The 22,405-nt window shown below is 38.3% G+C and overlaps 1 protein-coding gene across 2 annotated transcripts in view; it reads right to left on the bottom strand.

The window, feature by feature from the left end:
• Nucleotides 1-22,405, bottom strand: part of ELTD1 (EGF, latrophilin and seven transmembrane domain containing 1) — a 74,827-nt gene that overhangs the window by 20,547 nt on the left and 31,875 nt on the right. Inside the window, exons 3-10 of one of the 2 annotated variants that reach the window (XM_010148016.1) lie at nt 14,526-14,678; nt 7,144-7,299; nt 6,543-6,613; nt 5,440-5,613; nt 5,162-5,345; nt 2,782-2,898; nt 1,476-1,669; nt 35-205 (exon numbers count right to left, since the gene is read on the bottom strand). In XM_010148016.1, the coding sequence (XP_010146318.1) occupies nt 35-205; nt 1,476-1,669; nt 2,782-2,898; nt 5,162-5,345; nt 5,440-5,613; nt 6,543-6,613; nt 7,144-7,299; nt 14,526-14,678 (1,220 nt within the window). The remainder of the gene's footprint in view (nt 1-34; nt 206-1,475; nt 1,670-2,781; nt 2,899-5,161; nt 5,346-5,439; nt 5,614-6,542; nt 6,614-7,143; nt 7,300-14,525; nt 14,679-22,405) is intronic. The other variant, XM_010148017.1, reaches the window with a different exon arrangement.

Raw genomic sequence — 22,405 nt, 5'->3', positions numbered from 1 at the left:
ATCAGGTAAAATACTAAATTAAAATAGCACTTACAACAGAGCCACCTGAGGACATCAAAACAGCAAAATGAGTCAGATGATTACATTTGCATGAGATATGAGTAGAGTTGGAATGCGTCAGCTCACAGCCTTCTGTAGCCCAGTTGCCATTCATTGTGTCTGTTGAGTAGTTCCAAAATGCACATTTAATATCTTTATCTGCAATCTGGAAGAGAAACAAGATGTTTTACTGATGGCAAAAGGCAGGATATTTCCCGTCAAGAGACCGTTCTTACATTAGCCAGCACAATTCATTAAAAATTGCTTGTTACCATTGGAAGGTTGGGAAACAAAAAGCACATTCTGCAAGGCCTATTCCAGGCAATTAAAACATGGCTGGGGATAGAAGCATTTTATCCACATGGCTAACACCCCACCAAACATGCAGGCTAATCAGATTACTGTAGCCTCTGGCACTTGCAAAGGTATTGGAATTTTACCTACTGAAAACACTGTTGTATATATCCCTGCACATGCATGGACTAAACCCCAAGGTTAACAGTCACATCGCTTGCCCTGCTCACAGTCCCTTCCAAAGAAGCAGTTCAAAAACTGAGACTTACTCTGTGCATTTTACAAAGCAACCTGGGATAAGGCCAGGGTCATATCACACCTGCTATATCAGGTGTGATGACAGCGATGAATAAGACCATTACTATTATTTATTACTGTTGGTGCTTACTAACACTAGTCAAAGATAAGGTCCCCACTGTACTAGATGCTGTACAAATATATGAAGATTTATATAAAGGTGATCTCTAGCACAAATATTAGAAGGCAAGTAACAAATTTAAAAGTTGCATAACCAAGATTAACACCTTGCCCCACTGCCCACCTCCCTACAGACTCTCACTTGTTAGATTTCTGATAATTCTGTGCCATGTAAGATGATTCTTCGCATACAAGTGAAGTCAGCAAAATCTGTATGTACTAGAAGTAAAACTCTCCATTTTATATTAATACGTTCAGATTTCAGAAACAGTATGGTTGCAATACCACAGGTTCTGCTATTAAATCCTAGCTTCAGGTTAACTTTTTGCATTAACTTTAGAAGCATTTCTTCATTGTTTTAACTATGCTTTTTTAACCATCTAATAAACTTTCAGAAAAAACACACCTAAATTCAGAATAGTCAGGATCCTGTAATGTTCTCTGGTTCAGACATCTACATTTTATTCGTACTGCAACCCAGCAAAGATGGCAATGTTGCTCTTGCTTTAGTCCCATAGCACTTTTCAGCTCTATCACATTTAGTTTATTGCACTTAGGATGTCACATTTGAGATTGTCATTTATTTCTTTAATAAGATCAAACTCACATCAGCAATCAACAGAATTATGTCTCAATATATCATAGACTGCAGGTATGGTTACATTACATAAAATAATTAGGTACTGTTTTGTTGTATTTGAAGTTGATAATAAAAAAATCCTTACCTTCGCATACTTTAAGGTAAACGATATTTTCTCGAGCTCATAGAGTGTAGGTGGGTTTGAACTAATTGCAACAGCTATAACTGATGAGCTCACTGTCTGTCTCTGCTCTGAAGTATCTATCGAGGAGCGGTTTTTAGGTGATGAAAGCAAAGAACCAATATTGTTATACCGCAGAAAGACAACTGCAACAGTGCCTATCAATCAAACAGACCGTGTTTAGTAATTTGTGGTTTTTTTATAGAAGAACAAAATTGAAGACATTAAGGAAACAATAAACAATCAACATTACTACTGCTATTGCATAAAACACACAAAACAGATGGAATCTTTGTGGAATACTTATAAAAATGTTTTAGAGACAATGAAATATAGCTTTATTTAAAGCAATGTAACTGCCATTACAAATAAAAATGTGTGCTCACATTGGAAATTCTAATTAGCTATATGCATGTATTTTTTTTCAAGAGTAAGAGATGCTTGCTGCTCTTCTGCAGCTGGCTACACATGTGGTGTCAGGTCTCAAACTAAAACAGCTCAGACCTGAGGTAAACACTGGGTCTCTCTGATGTACATGGCTTGCTTCGGCTTCTATTACAGTGGAGCCAGGATGGAAGATGCATAGGGAAGAAGTAAACAAAAATTATTTTAGGATGCAGTCCTAATCTGAAAAAATGTTGTGGCTTTTCTTCCTGGTACCAAGATAAATCAGCATCTACAAGATATTTGTAGACACTGATAGATGGTGAGATTCAGATTAGCCTGAAGATTAAGACTTAGAAAAAAAAAAAAAAAAAAAAATTTATTAGGTTAGGTAGTTTAATTCCAGAGCTGTTTAAACACATTTATTTATTTTTAATAACGACAGCAGTTGTAAGCCATTTCTGTAGCTCTCTGAGGTCTAAACCAAGATCTGGGTCCTGCTGGTTTTGGCAATGAGGAATACATGGTCTTGCCTCAGTGAGCTACTGTTTAACTAGAAAAGATGCAACAATCTTTGAAGGAGAATGGACACAGAGACTTGAGGGGCCAGTCATACCACAGATCTGTGGCTGAGAAAATGATAGAACTCAGGTTTCTGAGTTTTAAAACTCACTAGACACTCACTGTGCTACTGGAAGTGTTAGGAATACCAGTCTTGAGACCATAAAGAGGTAGGTGAGCTAGTGATAAAAGTACCTGGACTCCTCTGGAGTTATCAGGGCTGAAGATCAACATTAGTAAACTGCAAATTTGGTTATTTACTACTGGATAAAAGTCTATCCAAGGTGTTTATTCGCCTGCCTACTCTTTAACCATTTTTTCTTACCGTTAGGATGAGATTCCTCTCTCTTCTTTGGAGAGATCTTTATGTAATCTCCCTCCATGTATACATGAGGGTGAATGTGTTTCATGTGGTGTGAATCAAAGGCAAAAACCTTGAGGGCTGCAAAAGAAGAAAAATACTTTACAAATCACAGCTCCATTATGGTCTACCATAATTTACAGTTGGGTTAATAAATGTGCTATTGGATTGCATAATTACCATGAATTTTAAGAATATATCATTGTGCCAAATATTTCAAGAAAAATGCTATTAATAAAGCATGTTTGCTTAAACCTCTATGTTTTGTTATTTTCATGCATACATTTTTCTCTCATGCTTTTTACTCTTTCCATGAAAAATATAGTGTTTTACTTACCTTGCATTAAATTAGGCACTGGAAAGAATAATGTAGGTTACTTTAGGAGGAGATATTGCTTTATTAAACATGCATTTCTGAAAGGGGCCACAAATCACAATTATAAAAAGCAAAGCACAAAATTCTCTACTGAATAGTAACATTTGATAAAAGCCAATTTTTGAAAAGTATATATTTTATAGTTATCTATCCATGCTACCAAATGCACATTGCACCATGAAATAATAATGTGTCTTGTCAAAAAGCAAAGAAACAAGTATCACCCCTCAGGACAAAAACTACATTAGAGGACGTTGAGCTCTTTACTTGCTTCATTATCGTGCTGAGTTTCAATCACCCAGGATGGGAACAAAAAAAAAAGTCAATCAGGCATTTTTTAAAACAAAACAAAACAACAACAAACAAATCTAAAACTTGACTGATGGAGGAATATCACTAAGCCAAACCATCTGCATTGCTTATAGCACAGCACACAAAAATAATACGAGCTATTCGGCAGACCAGCTGTCAGAAAATGTTTGTCAGGACATAAGAAATGGGTCTCTGTGGCTGGAGTTTTGAAAAGCTCAAGAGCTTGCACCATAAAAAGCAGTGGAGAGAGCAGGGTAATGTGGGTCTTGTCCCAAACTAGATGTGTGGGACATGTACAAGCCCTGTGGAAAATACATTCATTCTGAGAATCAATAACAAAAAATGTAAGCGTTTGGGGCCAATTTGGAAAAGACTTCATAGAATATACCATTTTGGAAGAAAAGCAAGCCAAAAAATGATTGATCGCTCAACATGGAAATTGCTTCTCATTCTCTTCATCAGCTTTTTCTTGTCACCTTGATCTAACTGATGTCCACACTACCACCAGAGGCTGCACCCAAATCCTCTCTCTTCTGGACCTTCTCAGCCTCAGTCCCGTGTTCAAGAGAGCCTCTGCTTTCAGCCTTGGTGTCGGGGAAAGGCCTCTACAGCCAGGTCCTGACACTGCTGTGGATCTGCTGCACACCCAGAGGTGCTCTGTGCTAACATAAATCTGTTTCTACAGAGTATATGTTATGGGACAAATCCCTCCTTATTTTTTAATAACTCTTGCTAATTTAGTGTCAGAAAGGTGAGGGAAGAACAGTTGGTTTCACCTGCCTTAGGACCAAAGGAGGAATTTTTCTCATCAAGTCACCTTATAAAATGCCTAACAAATAAGAAGGACGGGAGGATTACACTGAATTGAAAATAAGAAACCAGGTCACAGAGTCTGAGTACATTTGGGAAAAAAACCCCACCAAACCAAACCAAGACACACAAAAAAACCCAAACCCACACCAAAATTAAGAGTGGCCATTGCCAAAGAAATCAGCAATATTTTATTAGGTTTTTCAAAAATATCTGGTATTAGCCTTACTCTGCTCCCACTGAAGGAGAATTCTTATTACCACAGGAAAATCAGTAAGTGTTGGTGTGAAGACACCAACACACAGGGATAAGATAGGACAGCAAAATGGTGCAGCTGAGACTAATCAATTCTCCTCTGAAAATGAAAACTTTCCCAGAAAATAAAGCCACACAAGACTGGACTTACTAATTACAACCCTTGTTACAACTTCATTTACAATACTTTCACTGGACCAAAAAGATTTAAAAAAAAAAAAAAAAAATCTGTGTAGAACAATTTTTTTTTTTTTTCATTCCACTCCTGTTTTTATGCACAGGATAAGTTTGTGCATAACAGAGGCACTCAGATTCACTGTGACAGTGTGACTATAACAACAGATTGAAAGAGACTCTAAAAGGACAACTTCCCACAGCCACTCAAATTTTTTCTGGGCTTTGGGCTCAAATGTTCAGTCTTTGAAAACTGTGATACCTCCACCGAAAGTCAGGTGTTAGTTATGAAACTCATACAAATTAACACCTGTGTGTTTCACCTAACACCATTTCTAATCTTCATAATTGTGCTGAAAAACTCCTCAATGTAATCCACTTCTAAAGTATACCTTAGATTAATTTTCTTTATCTTACCTATGTCACTTGCATTAGCGTCTAGCTGTGTTGTCTTTTTGAAGTTCTGTGACATGAGAAGCGTTGCTTGTTCTGCAGTATGCAGCAGCTTAGTCAGGCTCTGTCTTTGGTTATCTACAGGAAGAGCTTCCCAGGCTGTAATTTTGTCTTTTTGTAAAAAATTGTTCACAGTGTTAACAAAAACCTGTAAATAAAAGAATATTTTTTGAAGCAGAAGAGTCATACACTATTTGTAACATAAGAAAAATACCCACAGATTTAAGTCTTGATCCACTCACGTTAATGGTTGTATTACGAAGTGCTTCATTGTCAGAAACAGAGTAATGCACGTTGTTCAGCAATGAATAAGAAAGTGCTTCAATATATGAAATCACATCTACAGGTAAAAGTGGTCCCAAAGTATTCTTAGTAATTTGTTGCAGCACCTCCAGTGTTGTTTTCAAATGACTAATCTGAAAAATACAAGAACTCACATCTTAATGAAACAGGTAAAGTCACATTTCTGCAAGTGAAATTAAACCCAATGCAAATGACTGATTTATTTGAATTAACATATTGGCTTTTAAGATGCTTGAGCACAAATATATGCACTAATTAAATCCACAGGTTGACCTATAAAGTAATGGTGTTACACATATCAGGTATAGCCCTAATAAGAATTATGATTTAAAAAGAAGTCATGCGCTATTGCTACATTTTTTTTTAAACTACTGCAGCTCAGTTTTATTTATCCTAATACCCCAAATGAATTAGTTCAAGTGTACTGCAAAAATAATTAAATATCAGTGATGTGGTTACTCTGTTGACATTTTTCTGTAAAATTTTAGCTGAAGAGGTGGGAAAAGATGGGCAGAATTTCTCTATTTTGTGGTTGCTTTTTTAAAAAGGCAGATTATAAAAAATATGTATAAATTCTGTATCACTTTACATACTATGCTTTGAGGTGTAAATATACTAGCATCCAGGATGTTATTGCTCCATTTTCAATTTTGTCACTTGCTGACATTACTTTTGTAAGCTATCTTGCTGCCTTTCACTCTGAACAAGCAAATAATTGCACATCAGTAAATGCAACAATGTGTAACTTCAGAAATTACAGAAACAGTTGAGTGACTACCACACATCTGAATTTTTTATGCATCATGACTCATTTGCTGGAAATGGAACACGAAGATTCCCAGCAAGTTATTATCATGATTTGAACATACAGACCAGTTCAAATAATTTGAAATTTTTAAAAAGACTTCTGTAAACATGCTTAAGTTCAATTGTATGCTTCAAGCACAGTTAAAAGCTCCTTAAGAACTATTATAATTGAAATAGTTTCAAACAGAAACAATTAAAGGATTTGGAAATTAATCTATAAACCAATGCTACTTACTCCAGCTAAAGTTCTATTAATATGTTCAGTTACGCAGTCTTTGTATAACTCACATTTGGCCTTTGGATTTTCTGTAGAAATTAAAAAGAAACTAATCATATATTGCAGTTTAGTTTAATCAACATTCAGTATAGACTCGTTGTAAGAGCTCTCATCTAAGCAATTCTCTAAAACCACCAGCATTGTGAATTTCAGCATGTCAGAAACAGACTTCATTCTCAGACCTCAACTACTAAGACTTTATCTTGGCCAAAGTTACAGCACTGGGTTGGACTCTGAGCTTTTGTTTTACTCAGGTGCAGAGTTTGGCCCCTCTTCTTGGGAATTCCACAGGTGAAGTTAAGAGACAGCTCAGATTTACAGAGGGGAGTACAGATCTGACAACTATGAGGAGATATCCATTATTTCAAATATATTTCATCACACCGGTTATCAAAAATACATTTACGAAATGATTCTATTCTCGGGAAATGTAGATGCTGCTGCCTCACCTCTTTATCATGTCTTGCTGATTAATCTAACTGAAGATAAAGAGGCACTGGTGGGTGTCTTAGAAGATGTAGCTCTATAATAACATATAAACCTTTATAATATCATGTACCTTGGCAGGAAGTGCCATCATTTGGCTTAAACTGCAATTTTCCTGTGGATGGTTGATAACCTTCCTTACAGAAGCAGTTAAACCCTCCATCCACGTTTTCACATTTTGCATGATCTCCACAGGCAACAGTTCCTTCATTGCTGCACTCATCTACATCTGCAAATATTGTGAGAAATTGAATTTTTTATTAAGTGTTTACAGACTAACACCTTGCTGCTTTGTTGATAATAGCCCTGCACACTGCAAGCAGTTTCATAATAAAATTTCATGGAATAAAAAGAAAAAAGGCAAAAACTAAAACGCCAAAACACCTCCCAATTATAATACTTAAGTATTAAAAGGATAAATCATTATTGATCGTATCTTCATACCACCACTTTTATTACTATATAATATTGCATTGTTCATGTTTTAAAACTGTAAATTTAAATATTAATTCCATCATAACAAAATGCTCAGCATGATACAAATAATTTGAAAGCCATTTTCCAGAGATTAGACTAAATAGATTTTCTCAGTCTTATGATTCTGTTAGAAAAGAGAAACAAGACTGCAGTCTTTTATGTTATGACTTTAAAAAGATGCTACAAAAGATCACGCTATCCAACTCATTCATCTAAGATTTAAGGTCTGTGCCCTTTAAAGTGCTGGCATGTCTTTTTTTTTTTTTTTTTTTTAATCCACATTTAAATTACATTTGCCTTAAATGGCTTTTATGCTTCTAAATGATTTGCCACTAGGTAGACAGGTTCAGTAACTGGGTGGGGCACAGTCAAGAGTAAATCTGATGAATTCCAGTAAGGGAATCCATGAATTGATCAATTTAGGAGAGCTGGGTACTAACTCTCTGGCTGGAGTAGGGATTATTTTGCATTATTTGGTTGGCTGAGGATAAAGATCAAATAATTCAACGGAGAAAGTAAACTGGGAACAATACCAAATAATTCTGAAGAATGAAGTAATGGACTGTGAAATGCTGTGCTGGAAAGGAGAAAAGGCTGAACAGCTTTGGGACAGGTACATCTGGTGAAAAGGAGTAAAAAAATTAAGAAATGACACATGAGCAGATTTAAAGAAACAGCCTGGGAACTAGACTGAAGGAGAGTCAAGGTAGAGAGGAGAATTGATGAACTGGAGAGGAAGACAACCTAATTTAAGAACTTGCACAACACTGAGTTTGGGAAAGAAATTAGTGAAAAAGGAGAACTGATTAACTGACCAGTGGAGGAGAATAGTTACCTGAATTGTTAGGGGGCCTTTGTGTAGAACAAACATACAGAAAACCGATACAGAGCTGGAGATACACTATTAACATATAGGAACTATTTTTGCACTCTTATTTTGATACACGACTGTTGGTGGTTTTCATAAAGGAATGTAACAAAAATGAGCAATAATATATGTGAAATAAGGTTGCTAGAGTAACAGAAATTGTGGAAGAATGGAAAAATGTACTGCATGTCTGTGGATATATCTAGGGAATGCAGAAAGATGTCTGAAGTATACCTGCAGGCTGCCTGCCTATTTGGACAGCATTTTTGGTAACTTCATAGAACATTCTTTACTAATGGCAAGAGAGCCCCTATAAATAATCAGAAGAATTTTTGTTTTGTTTTGTTTTTTGGTGTACTAGACAACTGTAAAACACATTTAAACTTTTAATAGTGCAACCCAACAGTTTCCACATCCACATTTTTTTTTTTTTGTGCTTAATTCCTCAGCTCCTCTTTATTTATTCATCTGACCTCTTCCTAGAGGTCTTCCTGGTGTTCCAGTAGATGATTGAGGTCCCACCTCACTTTCATACCCACTACTGAGCAGTGGCTCTGATTTTCACATGAAATGCTGCATTTTAAGCCCCAAATTCAGAAGCTCTCATTGAAAAGCCATTCAGACTCCTGCATGGCACAGACAGGAAAGAGGGGTGAGTCTGGAGGTGCATTTGCCCTCCTCAATGCAATCACCTCTGCTCTTCAGGGAGACTGGCCAAGGAGGCTGTGTGTTTGAATGGGTTGATGGAAAGCCATGAAATTTAAAATATTAGGTTAAATCATGGACTCTTTTAGATTGGAAAAGACCTTAAGATCATCAAGTCCAACCATTAACTTAACACTGCTAATACCACCACCAAACCATGTCCCTGAGTACCTCTTCCATGGGTCTCAAATACCTCCCGGGGTATTGACTCAACCACCTCCCTGGGCAGCCTGTTCCAAAACCCGACAACCCTTTCAGTAAGGAAACTCTTCCTAATATGCAATCTAAAGCTCCCCTGGTGCAACTTGAGGCCATTCCCTCTTGTCCTACCTCCTTTCAGGTAGTTGTAGAGGGCAGTAACATCACCCCTGAGCCTTCTCTTCTCCAGGATAAACAACCCCAGATACCTCAAATTACCTGCATTACAGCAAGGGTTTGTTTCCATATTTAATGCCCCAAACTGCAAATGTTTCTCTTTAATGAGCTGAGTTTTACATTATCTGTATTTGTATGGTTTCTGTGACCTCAGTATTTGTAGTCATGGAGCTAACCACATTATACATTAAGGAATCTGGCAAAAGTGAAGAAAAGGGGGGGAAAAAGCATGATACAGTGCTGCACACAGGCTACTTCATAATTAAAAGCTGTCATTTAAAGACATAAGGCTAAAGTTCTTTCTCTTGGGATTTAAATAACCTCTCATATCAGTAAATTATAAAGCTCTTGTTGAAACAAGTGGGGGCCCATCAGTGCCCTATTCTGTGACTCTGTTTAAGATAGACAAATTTTGAATGAATTGAAGTGGCAAGGGTGAAAAGCATGTTTTACAAACTGGTATTGTCAAGAACACACATCAGCCTCATACCAAAGATTTCTTTGGCCTTGTGAGCTACCCAGAGAAGGACACATATATCTCAACAAGATATTCAACATCTAATGCAGTGCTAAAACACCAGCGAATGACAAGTTTTGCAAATAATTCATGACTTATAAAGAAACAAATATTTAAATACTTTCCAGGCTACCATTGTTAAGTATCAGGTTTTCATGTGATATATTAATGCAAGTATTTAAAAATTATTTAAAAATTATCACTTTTCATAAATCTTAAGTTTGGTAAATAATTTAGTTGTCATTATTGGGCAGTCACACAAGTTGCCTTTCCTTTTGTAATTATGCCAGATATTAAGTGTAACGGGGATTTTAATGAGAAGTCAGGATTATCCAAAACAACATCAGAAACGCAAGCACCAAGGCACATCTTTGGGAACAGGATGGTTATTTAAAGTCTGGTAGAGACACCCTGTTGAGCATATGCAAATAGACTTTCTGCAGTTGAGTTGCCCATATGGAATGAGTCCATATCATGCCTATATAATTTACTGTTTTTTGGAGGGAAAAGAAAACCAAACCACCCCACACCTCCTGGATGACAAAATTAAAAGGCAATATGCCTGATCTTGCAAGGTAGTAATCATCTTCATATCCCTTTTAAATCAATGAGATTGTCAGGGAAAGCCAACAATTTGTGACAGTTGCAAGAATGCTACTTTTAAGTTCCTGCTTTGAAATACTTTGCGCAGCAGCTGTAGGTTTTTGTTTCTTTATGTTTTGTAGTTATGCGTTTTTAACTGAATATGCATTTGTTGGACCACACAGGGACAACAGCTTGTTCGTGCTTTCAGCAATCCAATTTTACTGGAGCTTGGGGGTGAGGATCTCAAACAGCCCTCCTTGATCTACTGTGAGAGCAGGACCGGGCTGCCAAGGCTTGTGTGAACAGTCTTCACAGACAACATTCCCCAGCAAAGGTTGAAGAACAGCAGATTTTAAACAGAAGTGCATTTTCCGTAGCTCTGCAAAAAGCCCTGGCCTTTTAGTAAATATTCAAAACAAATCCTGGAGCTGAACTTTGAAGCTTTTATAATAGCTCCGATCAGAAAAATAATATCACCAACACCACTTAGGCTAGTGTGAAAATAGGTTTATAACCTTTTATTTTTTTCCTATGCTTTGTCACTCCTCATTTACTGCAGCAGGCAAGGAAATTCCAATTAAATTAAAAGTACTGAGAACTATTATTATGTTCAGTCTTGCCAATTACTGGATTGTACCTACATCGCTTTGATTCTTCACCAGTCAGTCAAGACAGCTTGATGTCTACATTATACCTTCTGCTTATTAGTAGCTTGGAAGTGATTGAAAAGTCCAATTGCAAAGGACTAGATGTTCCCTCCCTGTGTCTCCATACTGTGGAAGGCAGCAGCACACACAAAGTAGAAATGAAAAAGCCTATGAATGGCAGAGGTAAAAAAAGTTAGCAATGTGGCGGAATGCCATATCCCATCCACTATACAAGTCCCCTGTCACAGAAAAGGATGTGATGGAGAATGGGTACCTTTCCAGTACTCTCAGGATAAGCTGAGAAAAACACGAAGAAAACTAATAGCATGTTCTTGGAAAAGGTAGAGTGGCAGAGATGTCACTTTCATCTTAAAGATGGCCATTTTCACGTTTTTACTCTGTTGACCAGGGTGAAAAGAGTAGGTTTATATTTCACCTTTTTATCTGCAGCTGAACATTCAATGAAATGTGAAGTCTAAGGAAAAAGCATGGCTTTTACACAGTAAATAGATTTTAATAGCTCACATTCAGGACAGCAGAAGAATATCTCCAGAAATATCACACCTCTGCATTCCTTTTTCCTTTTCATTTCCTTTCTCCTCTTTTTCACTCTTCCTTGCTACCCTCCATTTCCTCCTCTATCTGCATGTTTCATTGTCATCTCTTCACCAATTCTGCTGATAATATGGATGAAATACTGCTGACCCTAAACTCAACATTCTGGTTGGATTAAGGGTGAACCGACATTTCCCAAAGCCGTTGTACCAAGTTTTCCTTTGATTCACTACCTTGAAGTTATAATCACTTTGTACTCAGAAGCTTAGCACAGTATTCAAAGAGGGGAGGCACACACATGCATATGCACACGAACTTTGAAATGGACTTACACACAGCAATGTACCACTTGCATCGCTGGAAACTCAGATAGGTTTGATGGCCCAAACAAATAGGTTGCTGTATTGGATCTGGCTAAGATGGAGTTAATTATCCCCATAGCAGCCCTCTTAGTGCTTTGCTTTGTATTAGTAGCTAGAATGGTGTTAGTAACACACCTGTGGTTTGGCTACTGCTGAGCAGGGTTCACACAGCATCAAGGCTTTCTCTCCAACATTTGCCCCCAGACCAGTAAACTGGGGGTGAGCAAGATCATGGGAGGGAATGTAGCCACAAGAGCTGACCTGAACTGACCAAAGGGGTATTCCTTACCATATGATGTCTGCTCAGCAATAAAAGCTAAGAGGAATGAGGAGGAAGAGGGGAGCATTCATTATTTATGATATTTGTCTTCCAGGGCAACTGGTACACACACTGGAGCCCTGTTTCCTGGGAAGTGGTTGGACATTGTGTGCTGATGAGAAGTAGAGAATAAATCTTCTGTTTTCCTTTGCTTCCGTGTGTGGCCTTTGCTTTTGCTTTCATTAAACTGCCTTTAATTTGACACACAATTTTTTTTCCATCTATCTAATTTTCTCCCCACCCATCCTGCCGAGGAAGAGATAGAGCAGCTTGGTGGGCATCTGGCATCCAGCCAGGGCCAAACCACCACAGTTGCATAATGGCATACTTTCCAAAATTCTACCACTGTATTTTTAAAGTTACAGCCATATACATTGTACATATATATCAAAAAGAAAACTTAAGTCTTTGCAGAATCTGAAAATATTTTGTGACCTTATAAACTAGGGTAGAATGGATAGTCGGCAGCTCTGTCCTTCTATCTGTACTGGGTAGCTTGCACTCTATTTACAATGACAACTCCAGAGTTGGCTTTGGTTGTATATAGTGCACCCTGATTACACTACTGTCAGATGCTCGTGTGCAAGTCATATCTACTACATGTAACAGCAAATCCATTGGGTACAAATTATCCTATTACAGTTTCCCTGACAGATAAAGTAGAAAATTAATTGTGGATTGAAAGGTCATCTTTAGGATTCACTGCTCAGTAAAGTAATTGGTACCTTTGTTTAATGAGAAATGTTACTCATAGGTAATTTTTTAATTTCAGTGTGAGTTTTGGAAGCTCTCAGCTCCTCCTATATGGATTTGCAAAAAAGAGAAGAAAAGTGGTAAACTAATCCCTGTAGAGGATAGAAAAAGATCAATCTGAAAAGTAAAGAGGGGGGGGGAGAAAAATAGCAAGCTAATCGTAAAAAGCTGAAGTGACACAAGAACAGTCAGAAAAATAACTTTGAATGCAAAACTTCTGAAGCTGAGGAAATGTCATCATGTAAAAATCAAAGCCTGGACCAGAAACAGCGAGAATATTTACAGCTCAACGTACTAACACTCTCAATCCCAGCTAATTTAAGAACGATGCATAGCGGCTGGAGGAAGCAGCGCTCTTTCAGATGGATGTGAGCAATGGGCAAGAAATGTTGATTAGATCACTTTCTGGCTTAATATGCAGCCATTTTGCTGATATTAAGATCAGTAAGAAGAGAGGTTGTCAGCACTCACAAGCTCACAGGAGACATATCTAGAATGAGACACAGTCAGCATAAAGGTGTAAAGGGCAACAGATTTATTTCTCATTTTCTCATTCCCCGAGGACTCTTGCAACACACAGAGAAAATTACCAGGGATTTGAAAAAAGAGAAATAGTTACAGTTCCTCCATTCAAAGGAAATCCTAAAGAATTGCATAGTTGTTCAGAAATAATATTTTTCCAGAGAACTTTTCCTCCCCTGTCATCTCGAACATGTTCCATCCAACTGCTACAGAAACAGAGGTTGATGGATGGCACAGGAGGTAGGATAACTGCTCATATTGCTCATTTCTTTTGAATGGATTTGAAGAATTACCAAAAACATCCCAACCAAAGCCCACAAACAAAAGATATTTGGAGCATAGTAGGTCAAATGTATAGGGAATTTTGTTGGTCCAGAGCAACCTGAATGCAGAATACTTTGTCACTCTGCTTTGGTTTAAGAATATGACCACCTTGCTCACAGATCTGCGAAACAGTGGCATAAATAGGTGGATTGGGGATTTCAGTGTCACCACAACTACACATTCATTGTTTAAAACTGTGACATGTGGATTAAAAATATTGCTAGCTAAGTCAAGAAAGAAGTGTTACTGGTAGCTGCTGTGTTATCAGAGAAGTGTGTGCCTGAACTGGAAGATTAAAAGTTTGTACCCATCCAAATAGAGGGAATTTTATATCCAGACACCAAACTTCACAAATCTGAAAGCATTTTACTAGATTTCTATAATTAACAGAAGCAATAAGAGAAGAGTGACAATGTAAAGCTAGCTGGCAGACATTAATAACTTACCCACGCAGGAGGTTCCATCATTAGGTATAAAAGTTTGTTGACCATTGCTGGATTTGAAACCAGGCACACACATGCAGAAATAACTTCCCACTGTGTTTGTGCAATTGGCATGCTCTCCACAAGGCTGAGTAGCATTTTCACATTCATTATCATCTGTCAAGACATAAATTATGGAGAAATATATTTGCATTTGCCAATTGAAGAAAACAGTAAAGTAAAAGCTTAATTTGGCCTCTGTTATTTTAGACAAACAAGTTTTGAATGCTGAGCTGGCACTCTTGGTGTTTGTTTATATAGTTTCCCCATTGCCATGGATGTAATCAGGTGTTGAGCAGCACTCTTCTGCCCTCATACCACATCAGGCAACAAATGAGAAAACCAGCGCGATACTGAAGTGAATGGTTTGATTGGACATTCACTTGGAATAAAGGATTGAGACAAGTATGTGTTCTGTCATGGTTATATTTGTGTCATAGTTAGGCCCAGCCGGCAACTAAACACCATGTGGCTGCTTGCTCACTCCTCCCCTGGGTAGGATGGGAAGGAGAAAATATAAGGAAAATGGGTTGAAACAAGGACAGGGAAGAATCACTCTTCAATTATGGTCACATGCAAAACAGACTCAAATCAGAGCAGGATAATGACAGACAATCCACATCTTAAAACACCTTGCCCCACCCCTCCCTTCTTCCCAGGCTCAGCTTTGCTCCCCACTTCTCCGCCTCCTCCCCACAGCAGCACAGGGGACAGAGCATGGGAGCTGTGGTCTGTCCATCACACATTATCTCTGCCACCCCTTCCTGTTCAGAGGAGGATCCTCACACTCTGCCCCTGCTCGAGCATGGGGTCCCTCCCACGGGAGACAGTCCTCCAGGAACTTCTCCAACGTGAACCCTTCCCACAGGCTGCCATTCTCCATGAACTGCTCCAGCATGAATCCCTTCCATGGGGTACAGTCCTTCAGGAGCAGCCTGCTCCAGCGTGGGCTTCCCACGGGGTCAGAGCCTCCTTTGGGCATCCCCCTGCTCTGGTGTGGGGCCCTCCCCGGGCTGCAGGGGGTCTCTGCTCCCCCGTGACCCTCCATGGCTGCAGGGCACAGCCTGCCCTCTCACCACCAGCTGCAAGGGAACCTCTGCTCCGGCACCTCCTCCCGCCTTTCTGCACTGCCCTGGGTGCCTCTCTTACACCCCACTCCTCTCTCCTTCTCTTGACCTCTTTGTTTTCCCCTCTTAAATATGTGAATCACAGACATTCTAATTGGCTCATCTGTGGCCAGATGCAGGTCCAACTTGGAGCCAGGGAAGCTTCTAGCAGCTTCTCACAGGAGCCAACCCCGTCACCCCTCCCCTGCTACCAATATCCTGCTATAAAAATGCAACACAATTTGAAAAATTTTTGTTACCCAAAAATCTACAGGTAGTCACCCAAGGATGCACCTGGGAATTTAGAATTATAGAAAACAGCTGAAAAGGATATCAAGAAGTCACCAACTTTGTTCCCTAACACCATCACAGGATCAATATAGCCAACTGACACTTTTTTTCTTTTTTTTTTTTCTGGCTTGTTTTTGAAGACCTTCTATGGTATTTCTCAGCAGTCCAGACAACAAATTTGCAAAGTTTGTCTTACTGACTGGCCTGAATCTTCAAGTACATTATTTTTCTTATTTATCTCAAAGATCCTAACGGATGAGCAAGATTCATGGCTTGATCTTTATCTTTTAGCAACTGCTGTGCAAATCATTATTTTTGTACATGCAAACTTACATGATCTATTTTACAGGGCTTTTTATACATGAAAAAGGAACTTTTAAGACTACTTCATCTCTGCAGAACCTCTGTAACATCATTGTGAGCACAGGGATCCAGCTAGTTTGATCAAAGTTCAAATGATGTCAAACTCTTGCCTTGAACTATATAGTTGATCTTCTGCAAGGACTCAATATAACTGTTTTCTATCCAGAATTTTCCAAGGTCCCTGTTGTCTATTAAGTAACTTTCAGACCAAACTTGAGAAAAGTTTCCAAAGCTTCCTTGTCCAGACACTGTACGTATGAAACAGAGTAACACTTGCAATACTGATAATTCCATCTTTCCAAATAGACCTTTTATCCCAAAGCACCTCAAAACTCTGAAAGAAACAAATCAATGAAACCTTCTCAAAGAATATGACAGTCTGAATGGAGTTCTCCATTTTCTACATCGTGAGACAGGAAGAGTTAAAGGCTTCCTGAAGTCTACTGGGATTTCACTCCTGTTCTCAAGCAAAAGGTACTCATAACATGATGAATGACAGGAAAGGATTCTAACAGGGAGAGAAATAACAATTTATTGCAGAAGAGGAATGATTAAGGAGTGTGACAGGGAGAAGAAATATGATTTCAGAAAAGACGCCAAGGATGAGTTTCAGAAAGGTGCATCTGCTTCCTGATGGTCAGTGTTCTCATAAGGTGTTTACAGAGATAGGGTATAGATAAGTATGGTGTCATGTAAGCTAGGGCAGCGGCAAGATTAAAGTACACCAAGAGCTGTAAAGCATTGCAGGAATACATTTCTGCAATATAACTTAGTCACACCCCCCAGCATAACCCTTGAGTGGGACATTTCTCAGATTTTAAGTCTGACATAATTTTAAATGTTACTCAGTTGACTAAGAGATGCAAATTTCAATTCAGAATTGCAGCTTTCCTCAGGGGAATTTGGATCAACAGTATAAAACGGATTACGCACATTATAACTAAAATTGAGCGTAATTTAATGAGGAATACAAGTATAAAAGCACTTTGCCAACGCATGTCAACAATATTTATTCTACAACTTTGGTATTCGTGAGAATACAGCAGAGAAGGTGTATGATTTGGATCCTAAAGAATGCCAAAGTAAAACCAAATTATTTTAGGTAGAATTAAGATAAGGAGGAAAAAACATGGTGCTAATCCAAGTTCAGAAGAAAAACACGAGAATATGAGAAATCCAGTTTGGCATGTGGCATTGCAGAGACCAGGCCACAAGACACTTTACAAGTCTTGGTAGCAAGATCCACTTCAAACATCATTTGCATGTGTGACTGTTTGGCTCTTTCGCAATCCCAATTTGCTTGAATCCCAATTTGACCCTACTATTTCATGACCAAAAAAAAAAAAAAAGTGGACTACTCTATTTTATCTGCCAAATAAACTTGGTCTTGGGAAAGTATTATTGATCATAGAAAACAATATGTGTTGACTTTGGAAAGCTCATGGGAAGTCATGGAAGATGAGATGTAGGACACTGATGACTGCAGGAGTTCATTCAAATTAGAAGAATAACAGCACTAAGGAGATGAAAGCTAAAGGCTACCTGCAAGAACTTTTCTTTTGAAATTGTTTCCTAGGAGTTCAATTCTAATCCTCAAAATATTACCTTTTTCAGGTAGTCCAAAGAGTCTATAAGCAACATTAAAATTACTCAAGCAGTGGTCATCAATAAATTCTTTACATCATGCCTAATTAACTTTACTGGATTATTGGTGGTTTTTTCCTCAATATTTAAGAAGTCTTTAAGAAGTTTAATGGTAACTATATTGCCTTTGGAGGCTTTTTCTCTCCATTTGGAGAATGACTTTCAGATAATTTGAGAAACCTTTCAAACATCGAAGAGTAGCAGTATCTAAAATATTCATTCTCGAGTTTGCAATGTAAAAGAGTTAAATTCATAAGGAGTTTTCTTTTCACTATTCCCATGGTCTAATGTAATACTGAGCAGGTCATGCTGGGGCATAATTTACTGGACCACATCTGCTTCCATTGAAATTAATGGCATGAAAGACACTGATGTAAGTAGGTCCAAGTTGGTTCTCACTATGGAACAGTACTGGGTTAATAAGAAAGGCAAGTGCGGAAGACGTTTTCAAGAAAAAAAAAAAGGAGTTTCATATACAGTCTTATTTACATATATACATATGACTAGATGTGTTTAAATAATCTGCCTAATTTAACACAAAATATTTTACAAGATCAACAAAGGCAAAAATATCTTCTAGCTGCCTCTATAAGCAATTTGAATTTTTTCTTCAGCCAGCAGTTCAGTGTGAAGCCCAGGAGCTTAAAGTAATTTTCCAAATTTCACACGATATTGATTTGTGATTTAAAAGACATAAAACCCAAAAACAAACAAAAAAACCCCACAGGATTTATTGATGGAAAAACATTTTGTTTTTTTTTTTTGCATGGGACTTTTTGTTTGTATTAAGAAAACTTTCTACCTATACAGAAAGGATACTTTAAACGAAAGCAAGCATATAAGCCACTTGCTTTATTGCTACCTAATTTAATTATGACATATGCATTCACTGCTGGCACAGATACTGCCTGCAGTGTTCGATAGGTTGTTCAGGAATGCATATTCCTTTAAAGTTCTGTTTCTTTTTTTCCAGTAAAGGATGAAAAATTTGGAGACAAGATTAATCAAATGACAAGGTTAATTGTTGTGTCTAAATGGTAATGCTGCATTGAAGTCTGTCTGATACACAAGATATTCACTGAATAGTTGAACTCTCTTAAGAAATAGCAGTTGGGATGGGAGCAGGTGGTTGTTTATTCAGTGGGGTTTTTTTGGTTTGGGTTTTGGAGTTGGTTGGTTTTTTTTTTTTTTTACATGGCAGCTTTTTGATATCTAGATTGCGCTAAAAAAAAAAAAACCAAACCCTACAATGTGAGGAAGTTTTAAATAGCTTCCTAGGAAATTTGTGCTAAATAACCTGAAGATGTGTGGATACAGGAATGTATGTACATGCGCCTGCATATTGGTAGAATGCTTACATGATACAGGTGTAAAATAGAACCAATTCTCTATTTTTACCTTAAAAATGCAGTTACTATGTATTTTACTGTACACATAATTATGGGCGGAGGAGATCAGCTACCAGCTACATAAAATAATTTCTCCACTAGTGTCTTGAAAAATGTATAAGGATCTTCAAAAGCAAAAAAATCTGAAAAGCTCATATGCCCCTTTCAAACTCCATTTTGAATTGAGGATGGTAATTCTGTATTAAAACTGCATGTGTTTATTAATATGAAAACACCATTGGTTTAGGATAGTATAGCCCCACTAAGAAGTTTGGGCATTGATGGAAGTCTTTCTCTGTCACAGAGGGCTATAAATTTGATCCAGTGTTTGAACAGTCACTCTTTTATACCAGGTAACATTATATGTATTTTACTTAACAGTGAACAATTTTGTTTGGCATTGACATAATACATTTTTGTATAAAAAGCATTCAGTTCCTTTGGAAATTTTAACACAGATTAATAAAAAAAAAAGGAAGAATGATTTGTGGATTTTAGGGCCATGATGCAGTTGAAAGGTAGAGGAATCCGATAAGGTTTTAGGAGAAAATATAAAGAAAATTTCTTCTATTGTAATCCATATTCCCTTTCTAAAGTGCAAATTTTACCCAGTCATATATCCTGTTTTAATACTGGGTGGATAGAAAATTGTAACCTACAACAGGAAAACACCAGGGCAACTACAGCTTCAAAATGTCATAATTTGTGAGTATTGTGACAAGCGTGAGAAAATGCTTTGAATTATCAATTTTACATGTAAGATTTTTGTGATACTGGTCGCGTATTTTACATCAATTTTTAAAATTTTTTAAAATTTTCAAGTAAATTTTTTCTCCCTCCACTTCAGGTTTGAAATCACCCAAGTTAAACAGAATAATTTGTGTATTTTCAGTCCTCACCAATCCAAGCAAAATGAGATTTTTGTAGAAGAGAAACTCTGTATTATAGTATGTATTCTGGGCCCTCTGGCATTGAATTAAATTGGTATCAGTCAGGCTGATGGCCTTTGTTAATTGGTAAGTGACCCGACTGGAAAACTAGCAATGTTGAACTTGGAGTTTGGTCACTGGTGATAGCCACCGATGGTGGTGGGATGGCCCATGGCTGCAGGAGCTTGCCACCTGGGAGCCCATCACATAGAAAGCTTGTCATGGAGCTGCACAGCCTGTGAGTTCAGCCTTTGCCTTTCATGCTCCTGGCTCTTCTGCAGAAGAGACAGAATTTCCAGTCTTGCATAAGAATTTGACAGTTAGACCTACATCTCCCACAACTTTATACTGGGGACTTTCTGCAGGCAAAGCAATCAATGCTCTTGCTCCTCCTCTTCTTGTAAGGGGCCACATCCTGGCTCCTCACACATGGTAATCTGTGCTGTGGCACTTTGCGGGCTCTGACATGAGTAACCAGCCAGGCTGGCTAGAGGGTCAAAAGGCTTCTCAGGGCAGCAGAAATCCGGCTGTTGCAGGTGAACCCTTTTAACACCTTGACACCTGAATTTTCCCAAAAAGTCACAAGCATAGGCATGATTGTGTGATTTTCATAAGTAATGAATGCTTGACATTACTAAGGACCATAAACATCTCGTACTGAGGCCATTACTGTAGACTATAGCACATTCACATTCTATTAAGTGCATTACCCAGAGGGCATAAAAAGGAACAAAAAACATCAACAATTAATTTTGCCCCAATCCAGGCCTTTTGAAACCAAGGTTGGAGGCCTCTGGGGCATACCTGTCTGTCAAGACCAGCAGTGGAAGCACAAAGCTGGGGAGCAGTACTGGACACAGCAGTGTGAGAAGCGGACAGCACTGGGTAGGAAGGAAACACAGCCTGGGTGGCTGGGGAATACATTGATTCATTGCATCCGGCTGTTCTCTTTCGGCAGCAGCCTCTGCTGCCAAAGCTGCTATGGAGCCCCTGGGGGAAACTAAACCTACCCTTCCCTAGTGTAACCCTCATGGGAGAACAGTACTTGAAGTGCCTCACTTAACCCCTCAAAAGCAAGGAAATGAAAGGCTTCCTGTAAAACAAATTCCAGTGCTACTCACCCCGCTGTGCTTAGCTTGTCTGGAGGTCTCAGAACAGCAGGTGATCTTACATACATTACTTCTGTGCTGCAGGACTGTGCATCTATCGCCATCACATCCCGAGTTAAGAAGTGATACCATTAACAACCTTGCCTTTCCTTCCTTCTGATGTGTTTCCATTAATGGTAATTTAACACAATTTGTTTATGATTCTCCAAAGATTCAGCATTCAAGTTTGGTCTAAATCAGCATGAAAGAGCAGATGCTTAGAAAAACCACTTGAGACTGCAGAATTGGGCTGGAAATCTCATTTAAATATGAATTGCTTTCATAATGGGCCCGATTCATCTTCGTCCTACATTGGGGCAGGGCACTATGCAGTTGCTGCATAGGAAACCTTGCCTCTGCAAGCTCCGTCTTGCTAAAGTTGCATAATTCTCTACCTCCTTGCAAAAGCTCTTTGTAACACCTTCTTGGGATGCTTTTATAGCTTGCCAGGAGTTAAACTGGTTTGAACTTGATGGCTCTGCAGCTAGCTGGACTCCTAGAAGTCCTTAGTGCAGCAAACAAATAACTTCTCTCACATTTCTCACAGGCTATGTGTATATGCAGAGATTATTTAGGTTGAGCAGTTCTTGCGTGTCTGGCTGAATGAAAGGGTTTCACAACAAAAAAATTCCCTGTAGTCCTAGTTTAAGGAACAGGGGAGAACAGTCCTAGAAGAAGAAGGAAAGGCATGTCCTTACATGTTCAAAACACACTCAGGTTGAGTTTCAGAGAATGGACAAGGTTTGGATAGGTTAATATGTTATCTAAACTGCTTCACTCATCTCTTGCTGGTGTTTTCAGACATTACAAATTAAACATGAAAAACATTTATTATTGGGTAAGTGCCACTGATGAAACTGTCATTTGTTCAGCCATACAGAACAACCTGCCTTTTCAACACTTGTGAAGCATCAAGAAAAAGGCAATCTATAATTTGTGTTCACTCATACGTGAAAAATGGGGGGGGGGGGGGGC

Source organism: Eurypyga helias, unplaced genomic scaffold, assembly GCF_000690775.1.
Source record: "Eurypyga helias isolate BGI_N326 unplaced genomic scaffold, ASM69077v1 scaffold3763, whole genome shotgun sequence".
NCBI lineage: Eukaryota > Metazoa > Chordata > Aves > Eurypygiformes > Eurypygidae > Eurypyga > Eurypyga helias.
This window is presented reverse-complemented; position numbering and strand designations above follow the sequence as displayed.